The sequence below is a fragment of the Octopus sinensis genome, linkage group LG22 (assembly GCF_006345805.1).
Source record: "Octopus sinensis linkage group LG22, ASM634580v1, whole genome shotgun sequence".
In the NCBI taxonomy this organism is placed as follows: Eukaryota; Metazoa; Mollusca; class Cephalopoda; order Octopoda; family Octopodidae; genus Octopus; species Octopus sinensis.
The window spans coordinates 23,706,318-23,718,664 of NC_043018.1; the positions used below are offsets into that span (position 1 = coordinate 23,706,318).

At 37.4% G+C, this 12,347-nt stretch overlaps 2 protein-coding genes across 5 annotated transcripts in view; one reads left to right on the forward strand and one right to left on the reverse strand.

Moving 5' to 3' along the window:
• LOC115223233 (sperm-associated antigen 17-like) overlaps positions 1–6,093 on the reverse strand; it is a 74,341-nt gene extending 68,248 nt beyond the window's left edge. For all 4 annotated transcript variants that reach the window (XM_036512216.1, XM_029793720.2, XM_036512215.1 and 1 more), the window contains exons 1-2: positions 5,606–6,093; positions 321–461 (exon numbers count right to left, since the gene is read on the reverse strand). In XM_036512216.1, the coding sequence (XP_036368109.1) occupies positions 321–461; positions 5,606–5,689 (225 nt within the window). In that variant the 5' untranslated portion in view covers positions 5,690–6,093. The remainder of the gene's footprint in view (positions 1–320; positions 462–5,605) is intronic.
• A 1,588-nt stretch (positions 6,094–7,681) lies between these two features.
• Positions 7,682–9,025, forward strand: LOC115223323 (enoyl-[acyl-carrier-protein] reductase, mitochondrial). Its single transcript, XM_029793841.2, has one exon. It carries the CDS (start codon positions 7,719–7,721, stop codon positions 8,838–8,840), a length of 1,122 nt encoding a protein of 373 aa, XP_029649701.2. The 5' UTR covers positions 7,682–7,718; the 3' UTR covers positions 8,841–9,025.
• The last annotated feature ends 3,322 nt before the right edge of the window (positions 9,026–12,347 follow it).

Sequence of the window (12,347 nt, forward strand, 5' to 3'; positions counted from 1 at the left end):
AAGATTGAGAGCAGTGCCATCATGAGGCATTAACACACTGGAGAATTATCTGGGAACCTCATGGATCAAGGGTCCCAATTTTTATTTATGTATACTGTGGCTTACTGTCAATAAATAAATAAGGCCCAGTTCATTGATTTGCCATGGGGCCTATAATGCAAAGATGACTCTGTCTAAGAGAGAGAAACTGAGAGGGAAGAGAGAGAGACTGAGAGGGAAGAGAGAGAAAGAGAGAGAAACTGAGGGGGAAGAGAGAGAGACTGAGAGGGAAGAGAGACAAAGACAGAAAGAGGGATTGCAAAGGTAAAAGAGACACTGACCTCCTTGTACAGACTTTGTTGTGTGATGATACCAAAACGTCTCCGAGATCCACCGTTGATTGCCGAAGTTAAATTATTGACGTTGATGACATCCTCTGGTTTGTCCTCAGCAATGAGGGCAATAAACACTTTCCAGCTAGACTGTAAGAAATAATAATAATGATGATGATGAGGATTTCAAATTTTGGCACAGGGCCAACAATTTCTGGGAGGTGGGTAAGTTGATTACTTCAGCCCCAGTGCTCAACTGGTATTTATTTCATTGACCTCAAAAGAACAAAAAGCAAAGTTGTCCTCAGCGGAATTTGAACTCAGAATGTAAAGAGGGACAAAATGCCACTAAGCATGTTAATGATTCTGCCAGCTCTAACCCTAACCACCCGAAGAATAATAATGAAAATGGCTTCAAATTTTTCCACAAGGGGGGCCATTTTGGAGCAGGGGACAAGTCAATTACATCAGCTCCAGTGTTCAGCTGGTATTTTATCGACCCCAAAAGGATGAAAGGCAAAACTGACCTTAGTTGAATTTGAACTCAGAACAGAGCAACAGATGAAATACTGATAAGCATTTTGTTCAGCATGCTAACAATTCTGCCAGCTCACTACCTTGATGATAATAATAATAATAATAATAATAATAATAATAAAACTATGGTCAATGAAAAGGGTGTATATCATGCCTATAATTGTTGGTTCCCTAGGTAGACTGAGCAAAAAAATTTTTAAAAATAAAAAAGCTTTTTGGAAAAGGAAGGAATAAAAAAAAATTGAAAATAGGACATATCCAGAAAACAGCATTATTTAGCAGTGCAAGGAAATTCCACAAAGTCTTTGGAACTTGAAAAGAACACACCATTTCAATTCATGACAAGTGTAAAGCTGGTATATTAACGGCACCTCCAATGATAATCCGTTTAAGAATTTGTTTTGCAAGATTCTTGCTGTGAAATTGTGTGTTGGGACAGATATTGTTGTATTTGGAAATGATTGTTTTTTTTAATTATTTATTTGACCTTCACTTTAGCTTTATTGTTGTTATTTTTTAGTTTATTATTATTAATATTTGTTTCTTTACTACCCACAAGGGGCTAAACAGAGGGGACAAACAAGGACATACAAATGGATTAAATCGATTATATCGACCCCAGTGCTTAACTGTTACTTAATTTATCGACCTCGAAAGAATGAAAGGGAAAGTTGACCTCGGCGGAATTTGAACTCAGAATGTAATGGCAGACGAAATATGGCTACGCATTTCGCCCGGCGTGCTAACGTTTCTGCCAGCTCTAAAGCATCAAGCAGGCAGAATCACTAGCACACTGGGCAAAATGCTTGGTGGTATTTCACCTGTCTTTACATTCAGAGTTCAAACTGGCCCGGTCATGTTTGTTTGTGTGTCTGTGGACAAGATATCTCAAGAACCACTAGATGGATTTGGATGAAACTTTCAGGGATGTTTGGTCTTGTGACTGGCATGAACTGATTTGGGGATCAATCCAATACCGGACAAGGATTCTGGATTATTTTTCCTCAATTTTTCTTTAATTTTTGAGAGTGGTCAGGTTCATTTTGAGTATTCTAGCTTGTGAGAGTAGTCCAGTTTATTTCAGATAATCTCATTTTAAAAATCATCTCCGGCTAATCATTGAGAGGATGTTGGTGTTGCCTTGGTGGAGGTTTGTGCTCTTGTTATTATTATTATTATTATTATTATGTAAAGCAGCAAGTTAACAGAATCACTAGCACAGTGGGCAAAATGCATAGAAGTATTTCACCTGTCTTTACATTCTGAGTTCAATTTCCACCAAGGCCAACTTTGCTTTTCATCCTTTTGGGGTTGATGAAATAAGTACCCATATAGCACTGGGGTCAATGTAATTGACTGCCCCCACTCCTGCCCGCATCCCCCCAAAACTTCAGGCTTTGTGCATATTGTAGAAAGGGTTATGTTTAGTTTATTAGTCAAAGTTATTTTGTCACACATTCTCTGCCCCTTCAATGACTTTCTGTCTCATGTGTTTCCTCTTGCCCAAAATGGAATGGGTAGAGTGCATGCGTTTAATTGGCAAATTATGACCATCCCCAACTAAAACAATATGCAGTTTGCAACTCTGAGGGGCCGACTTTGTACTAGGGGGTGAGAAGCAAAAGATGGGTAAAAGTATGAGGTAAGGGGCCACAGTGGTAGAGGTTTCTTGCAGTAAAAAGTTTACATGAACACTTACATTCAGAAACGGTAATACGAAAACAAAAGTACTAGTTCAAAAATTTCCATAAAAGAATTTTTATTTCTTTAATTTCTTTCAGCTCACACACACAGACCTTTACATACAAACATATATATATATATATATATATTTTATGGCTGCCCCCTCGTTATCGAGTATGGCCATTGCACGAAGCTTAACTGTTACTGGTGCTGTGATCGAATGTGACTTTTTAGCCCAGCTAAAGATCTACAATGTCTTGTACAAAATTGGAACTAAGACCTTTACTGGTAATAGCCGGCTGTAGTTGTAACTGGGCTTCATGTACCTTTGCATGTCGTTTAAGTCCTCCTGCCGAATTAACTTTCTTCCACATGCCCGACAGATATGATTAGTATGGTGTGTTACACCACCACCAGTGGCCAGGTTGTCACTCATCTGTCTCGTTTTATGACAACGAAGATGACTCATGAGTCCAGCTTTACTGAGGCAGGGTCTTGCACAGACATTGCATGTCAGAATCAAAGGAAGACCCTTCCCATGTATATATATATATATACATACATACATACATACATGCACATACACTTCCGTACACAAATATATATATACTTATACACACGCAAACACATACATAGTCCATGTGTGTTTGTGCAGTGGTTGTCTGACTACCGGCGTTGGTTTGTTTATGTTTCATTAATACAGCAGTTCAGCAAAAAAAAAATTGATAGACTAAGAACTGGGGTTGATTTGTTCAGTTAAGCCCTTCAATGCTGTACCCTAGAAAGGCCAATGCCTGAAATAAATAAAAGAATATATACACATATATACAGGGTGCAGTGAATAAATTGTCGTCTAAGTTGCATAAAAATGGAGATTCAACACGGAGGCCTACATCAAGTACGTGGAGGAGGTAGTGTTACCCTAGGTGAAGAGGGTGGCTGCTGGAAGTCCGTGTGTTTGGCAAGACTCTGCAGTATGCCACACAAGCAGGAGAACCCAGTCATGGCTGTCAGACAATTTCTGTGACCACACCACCCCTAACATCTGACCACCTAACTCCTCACACTACGACCCGCTTGGCGCTGTTGAGCGAGACCAACAAAACTCCTTGTAACACCAAAGATGAACTGAGGGCAAGGATTATGGCAAGCATTCACCAACAACGAGACCGTCCAAAAGAGTTGCAGGAGATTCCGAAGTCGTCTGGAGCCATGGTTAAAGGCAATGGCGATTTCATTGAATAAATTTACTCTTTAGAATTTCAAGATATATTAATATAATTTTGGTAAATATATCTGTTAAAACGAGATGTCAGTGTCATTTTCATTTTTGCATAGTTTAGACAACAATTTATTCACCGCATCCTGTATGTACATATATGTGTGTGTGTATATATATATATATACTAGCAGTATCGCCCGGCGTTGCTCGGATTTCTAAGGGAAATAACTATATAAGCATTTTTAGAGAGTTACTTCCCTTATATAATAGCAAAAAAATACATTAAAAATGGGAAAAAATGATGGTAATTTTTTTTTTAAATCGTAGACTCATCGTAGACGCGCGCTAATACCCAGAAGGGCTCGATATGAATCACGACTATAAGATACCCGCTTTTGGTTAAACTGCACTGCAAAATGTGGGAGTAGTTAGGAATCTAAATCGTAGGAGACAGACACAGAACTTCACTTTTATATATAAAGATATATATATATGTTACGTATTCTTCCCTCGTTGATGATGTCCTGTACTTGATGTATTTTATATTTATATATATCGTCAGTGTATTATATATCCAAAAAAAGAAACACACTCTAAGGCATAGAACAGTAATGTAACCCTATTTCTTATAAGCTATTGACTGGGCAATAGCTTAACTACTTATATACCCACCCACCTCATTTCGTTGCCTCATAACTGCCAGAAAAATGGATACTTTTTAACGAAATTTTCAACAAATACCGCTTATATGCTATAGATTGAGAGTATATAGAGAGTAATGGGAAAGAATTTTTCCGAGGGGGTGGGAAGACCATATAAGTTGTAATGTCTCCGTTTTGACGGGGATTTCCCCAATTTTTTTTCACCACAGCGCTTGAAACGATTGCAGGGTGGGCATCTTTTTATGAAAAAAAAAAGTTTTGAATTTTTTTTAATACTCCTCTCCCTCCCACTCCGGACCGGTTTTGGGCCTTTTTTTTTTTTTTTTTGCACTTAAAAATCATGAAAAGAGCTTTTTCGGGGGAAAAAAATTGTAACTATTTTCTGAGGAAAAGGTGTGTTATTCAAGAACAATTTAGCTGTTGTTTCCAGCAAATCCTAAGACCACCTTCCAATATTTTTCTCTCATTAAACACATTTAATGGAATAATGATGCCAAAGTAACACACGCGATAAGCTACAAGAACATTCTTTCCCATAAATCCATATATACTCTCAATCTACGGCATTTAAGCAGAATTTGTTGAAATTTTCGTTAAAAAGTATCCATTTTTCTGGAAGTTATGAGACAAAAATGTAGGGTAGGTATTCAACTGTAGTTATGCCTATATATATATGTTGTGGGAGGGAAACCGTTTTGTGTGACGAAAACAGAACGGAAAATAACTTTTAAAAGTTCTTCCAAGTTTTTATGAAAACTGTCAACAAGAAAAAAATGTGTTGAAAAACTTGTTTAATCTTGTTTTCAACACACTATATATATATATATATATATATATATATATATTTAGCAGAAGCAACAGGGCTAGTTTGATAAATGCTAACACAAATGGAACAAGAGACGGACTGTTGAACGACGTGAAAGGTTACAAGGGAACAATTCAAAGGGTGACAGACAAAATGCAAAAATACAAAATTTAAGAAGTTGTGCACAATAAACTGTAAGCTGAAAAAAAGGGAAGATGGTAAAAGAAATAAGCAGTCGTTTCAGGTGAACCCTTTATCAAATAGTGAGAAAAGAAGCAAGAAAAATATATAAAACTGCGCGTGTGTATGAATTCGTGTTTCTCAAAGAATATAATATAATATACACAGAACGAGGAAAAAAATAACCGAAACAGGATAAACAAACCTCATGCAGCTGTTCCCTAGCAAGACTTTGTTCCCATTTCGCTGTAGCGTGTCCATTAGCATACTTTCCTATTTTCTTAGACATTGTGTCACCCTGAGGTTGGCGAAGTTATAAAGTTCTGTCTCTCAATTCATGACCACACAACGCTGCCGTTACTAGGAAACGGGGTACGCTATAATTAGTGTCACGCAACCAACTATGGAACGTCAAAAGTACAATAAATAACTTTCGCATAACGACATAACTGCAGATACGTGCCTCTTCCTGATATTTCTTTTTTTTTTTTCCTAACTTTCTGAAAAATGCATATTTTTTAATGAAATTTTCCAGAGATACATTTTAGATGGTGTAGATAAGGGTTATATCAGAATTCGTTGTGAGAGGGGAGAGGAGTTTCGGATAATTCACACACCTTGATGTTTCCTCATAATTTTCTGAAACATTTCGGATGGTGTTGATAACGATTATGTCGGAATTTAATGTGAAAGAAAAATGGGGTGGTGTCGGATAATTCACACATCTCGATTTTGTTTCCTCGTATATTTTGATAAGGTGTCTTAATTATCCGTCCCACTATTTTTGTCTCATCAAATTCGATAAATTGTAATCTACACCACAACTTCCCAACAATCCGGTCGTAGAACACTTGGTACCGAACTGCACAGAAAGAATAAATTTTTAAATCTTTATTTCTATTTTATTGATTCTCGCAGTCTACGGGGGGGGTTGTTTTATATATGTAATATCTATTTATTATATATGTAATAATTAAATTTATATTATGCACGTAATCGCGTTTTGTTATGCGCTTGATGCCCCGGGTCCATGCCGCAAAAAAAAGCTGGAGATCGCTGCTCCACACCATTTAAAATGTATCTAAGGAAATTTTCATTAAAAACGTGCATTTTTCAGCAAGTTATGATCAAACAAAATTGAATGGAGGCACAGATCTGTAGTTATGCTCTCATAGCTAATCTATTTCAAATACGACAACCACTCAGCTTTTACACTTCGAAACCAAAACAGAGTAGAAAGTCACAGCTGCGCCAATGCGTTTTTTGTTGGTTATATTGATATTTAGCGCTTGGGTCAGCTATTGCTTGGCAGTAGATCTACGATGGAAAGCTTTCCAGAACTTTCTTGAACTTTCTTTTATCTTGAACTAGTTTCAGCCATTAAACTACGGTCATGATGGGGCACCGTCTTGAAGGGTTAAGTCGAACAAATCGCGAAGTTACGTTGGCATAAACAAATCAAGCTTAGTTGACAAGCGATGGTATGACGGATTTCAACACTGTTCCCGTCTGCCAAATTCACTCACACTTGGTCGGTCGGGGCTGTAGTAGAAGAGATACGTGTCCAAGGTGTCGCAAAGTGGGACTGAAGCAGAAACCACGTGATTGCAAAACGAAATTCTTAACCACAGGGCCATACCGGCGTTTTTTTTTTGTTTGGCATTATTTATTTATTCAGATAGTGTGTCGTTAAGGAAATTTGGCTGTTATTTCTAGCGTATCAAATGGCTGCTTATTTACTGATAAATTTACTAGGGCAGGGGAGATTTTAGTTTCAACGATATAGAAATCATGATGCACCACTGATATGATGCGAAGTGCTTTCCATTCTGAATGTTGAACTACCAAAAGCTGACAAGCTTCAAAAATCAATTTTTAAAAAATAAAAAGGCGAAGGAGTGGCTGTGTGGTAAGATGTTTGCTTCCAGCTACATGGTTTCGGGTTCAGTCCCACTGCGTGGCACCTTCAGTAGATTTCTTCTGCTATAACTCTAGGCTGACCAAAGCCTTGTGAGTGGATTTGCTAAACGGAAACTAAAAGAAACCCGTCGTATATATGTGTGTGTGTGTGTTTATCCCCTACCGCCGTTTAACAACCGGTGTTGGTTTGTTTACATCTCTTTGACTTAGCGGTTCAGTGAAAAGAAGTTGATAGAGTAAGTACCAGGCTTTAAAAGAAACGGTAAATTTTTTTGAGTGACTCAAAAAATTTACCGTTTAGGGTGATGCCCCAGCATGGCCGCACACTAACAACGACTGCAACAACATAAAAGACAAAGTTTACGAAGGGAGATAACTCTTATATTACTTCTTTGAACATGGCGGCTACGGTATTGAGAAACCTGGTCCGGGTCAGTGTTATTCCCAATTACTCGATAATCAGACATTCTTGTTCACGTTTATTCTCTAGTAATGCACGAACATCGTTTGCTGTCATTTACGAACAGAATGGAGATCCTAAAACGGTATTGAAAAGTAAGGAGCATCCATTGCCCTCTAAAATCAAGGACAACGAAATTTTGGTGAAAATGTTGATGTCACCTATTAACCCAGCGGACATCAATATGATTGAAGGAACGTACATGATAAAGCCACCACTTCCTGCTATCGCTGGAAATGAAGGTGTCGGTGAGGTGGTGGAAACCGGTGATAACGTTAAAAAGTTTAAACCTGGAGACTGGATCCTCCCTCTGAAAACAGGTTCTGGTACATGGCAAACACATGCAGTCTACAGTGAATCCGACGTACAGAAGATCCCGAACGACATCCCGCCCTTAGTAGCAGCTACCATCGCTGTTAATCCTTGTACTGCTTATAGAATGATGAAAGATTTCGTCAAACTTGAACCTGGCGACGTGATTATTCAAAATGGTGCTAACAGTGGAGTTGGTCAAGCTGTTATTCAGTTGGCTTCCGCATGGGGGCTTCGGACCGTCAACATAGTTCGAACGAGACCTGACATCGATGCACTAACTGCGGACCTGAAATCACAAGGTGCTACCCATGTTGTCACTGAGGAATTCTGTCGTACCCCTGATATGAAAACTTTGATTAAGGATCTTGGCAAAGCACCGAAATTGGGCTTTAACTGCGTTGGCGGAAAAGCGGCCACCGAACTACTTCGAAACCTCGCCCCTAACGGTTACATGGTTACCTATGGAGGTATGTCTAAACAACCAGTTACTGTTCCTACTGGGGTGTTTATTTTTAAATCCTTAAAGCTGGTTGGTTTTTGGATGAGCCAGTGGAATACTGACAATTTCAACACACCCCAGAAAACCGAAATGATGCTAGACCTTTGTCATCTGGCACGCCAGTCTAAACTATTAGCGCCAATTTCTGACCTGGTTCCTATCACATCCTTTGATAAAGCAATTGCTGAGGCACTCAGGGGATTTAGCAAGAAACAAATTCTGGTTATGGATAAAACTTTATTGTGATCTAAATAGCTTAATGGAAGGACCAATATATTTTTAAGACTTGCGTAAAACTTTTCTTTTAATTAAAACACTGAATGCTATAACAATTAACTCGTGCAATTAATGCAATAGGTAAAGCTTTAAACATTTTAAAAATATACTGTACATATATAAATATCTTTGCACAATATATATTTGTGAAAATATTGCATATTTATGTTTTTTATTTGGAATTGCAACGAGTGTTGTAGACTAGGTTCCTAGTAAGCTTACATACATTTCCATTCCTTGTTTAATCTAATAATTCTTCAAAAATATGATGATGTTGACAAAGTACCTAAATTTCATCTGGAAGGTTAAAAAAAATATTCAAGTTTTTATAGCAAAACAGTAATTTGATGAATGTTTGGCTGTTTGCAACAAAGGTTCTGTTATCATTGCCATCCTGTTTCACCAAAGTATCAGGTGATGATCTTAGGAATGCTTAGGTCCCTGCAGTGCGGTAATGCTTGACAACAGGTATTGGTTTGTTCATGTCTCTGTTATTCAGCAGTTTAGCAAACAGAGTCTCATGGGGTAATTACCAGGCTTTCAGAAGAAAACAAGAGTTCCGGTGTCAATTCTTTCAATTAAAACCCTTCAAAGTGACACTCCAGCATGGCCATAGTCAAATGACTGAAACAAATAAAAGATATATACACACACTCATGTATGTATATATGCATATATATATATATATATAAAAACTTGAATATTTTTTTTAACCTTCCAGATGAATTTTAGGTACTTTATATATATATACACAGTAACCCCTCGCCATATCGTGGTTCACCTATTGTGCCCTCAGTACATCGCAGATTTTTCTGGCTAATATATGTAAATTTATATCGCAGACTCCGTAGTATATCTGGGTTTCTGCAGCTGATAAGTATAAGTATTTATATTCCTTTAGGATTATATTATTTCTGTTGGCGGTTTTGGAACGTAACACCTGTGATAGTCAAGGGATTACTGTGTGTGTTGTGTGGTAACTAGCTTGCTTACCAACCACATGGTCATGGGTTCAGTCCTACTGCATGGCACCTAGAGTGTCTTCTACTATAGCCTCAGGCCGACCAAAACCTTGTGAGTAGATTTGGTAGATGGAAACTGGAAGAAGCCCATCATGTGTGTGTGTCTGTGTTTGTCCCCCCAACATCGCTTGACAACCAATGCTGGTCTGTTTATGTCCCTGTAACTTAGTGGTTCAGCAAAAGAGACCGATAAAATAAGTACTAGGCTTACAAAGTATAAGCAATGGGGTCGATTTGTTCGATTAAAGGCAGTGCTTCAGCATGGCCACAGTCAAATGACTGAAACAAAGAATATATATATATATATATATATATATATATATATACGACAGCTTCTGTGCAGTGTCCATCTACCAAATTTCATTCACAACATCAGTGGCATGGAGAGGGGAGGCTGGCATGCATGGATGACTGCTAGTCTTTTATAAACCACTTTACCCAAACTTGTACCTAGGAGAGGAACTTTCTAGGTGCATCCCATGGTCGTTCATGACTGAAGGGAGTCTTCTAGTTTGGTTCTTAAATTAGCTAATAATTCGATTTGATATTTAATAGGATATTTACTTTTAAAAACTAAAATTTAAAGGAGCAATTAACCAAAATTTTAAAAAATTGTACTGTTCTAAACAGGGGAGTTATCGGCTCCATAAGGAGAACATGGGGTCAAACAACACCAACCATGGTTCATGGTCTCAAAAATTTGTCCTACGAAGAAAGGCTGAGGACACTCGACCTTTATTCTCTTGAAAAACGCCGCCGCTGTGGTGATCTCATTCTCGCCCACAACATCATAAGCGGAAAGTGTAACCTCTTGAAAGAGCTGTTCTTCACTCCTGCTCCAGAGCGTCGGCTGCGGGGTCATTCCGAAAAGCTCTACCTGCGACGATTTCATCTCAATCGAAGGAGAGGAGCTTTCTCCGTCCGGGTTGCGGATCTGTGGAACAAGCTGCCAGACGAGATGGTGAAGACGCCGACGACCGCTTTGTTCAAAGCCTCCCTTGACCTCAAGTGGCCTGAACTCTTTACATGAACACCACCCTGTACTTAACTCCATGTCCCCCTACATGGCCTTGCTATTTGCTTTTGAGCCAAATTAACTAACTAACTAACATATCTGTAGAACTATTCCAACTTTTGATATGAATGATAAAAGACAAGCAATTAACCTAGAAATAGAACAATTTTATTATTCCTCAATCTCATACAGCATTTGGTTACCAACTTGATTCTGAAAGATACAAATTTTTTTCCTTATTTATTTATTTATTAATATTATTATTTGTAACATTAGCATTATTCTTTTATTACATTAATATATATATATATATAATTAGTGAATGGAAGAAATGGAGCTGAACGAAGATTCTTCCATTCACTAATTATATTAAACTTCAATTATCCGCGCCAACGCATGGTTGCAACACCCTATGGTCATAACTCCAACCGTGTTTTTTCTGCTGTGATTTTTGCTACCCAGGTATCGGTTAAACTTTTGAATAATCCGTAACAAGATAATTCATCTTTCCATTTCAACAAATATATATATATATATATATACCGGAGTAAACACATAAATGTGAAACAAGGTGGAAAAAAGAGTACTCAAATACCAGTGGTAGAGTAATATGCTTTATTTAAAGCAGCAGAAAATTCAACAAAATCTGTTACTCTGAGTTTCTCGTTGCCGTTCATCAGACAGTTTTTGCTAGCAAAAACTGTCTGATGAACGGCAACGAGAAACTCAGAGTAACAGATTTTGTTGAATTTTCTGCTGCTTTAAATAAAGTATATATATATATATAAAGTTAATCCAAACAAGAAAACAAAAACAAAAAAACAACAACGCAAGGACGTGGAACAAATAAAGTATTATTGGATACTCAGGAAAGAAGGGAAGAAGGAGGGTTTGACGTTTCGAGCGGAGCTCTTCGTCGGAAACATAGGAGAAGGAAAGATCCCAAGAAGGGAAGACGGGAAAAAAATCGCTAGTGATACAGACGAGGTCACACATATATATATATATATATATATATATATATATATATATATATATATATATATATATATACATACACAGTCATGGCCAAAAGTTTGGAACATAGGTCTAAAAATTAGAATTTTAATATTAAATGCCCAAAGTTATATTTGGTCAGAACATATATTGGGCATCACAATTTTAATTTTTTTTTTAAATGTTCCAAACTTTTGGCCACAACTCTGTGTGTGTGTATATATATATATATATATATATATATAGACAGAGAGAGATATATAGACAGACAGATATTAGAAAACATGAGTTCAAAAAGAACAATTCAAACTTTTGCGGGGGGCCAGAAAGAAAGAAAGAATGATTTCTAATAAAGATTCATCATATTCATAAGAATCAGCCAGAGCAAGTAGTAAGAATATGAAAATAATATTTGAGGAGATTCATTATAGATATAAAAATATA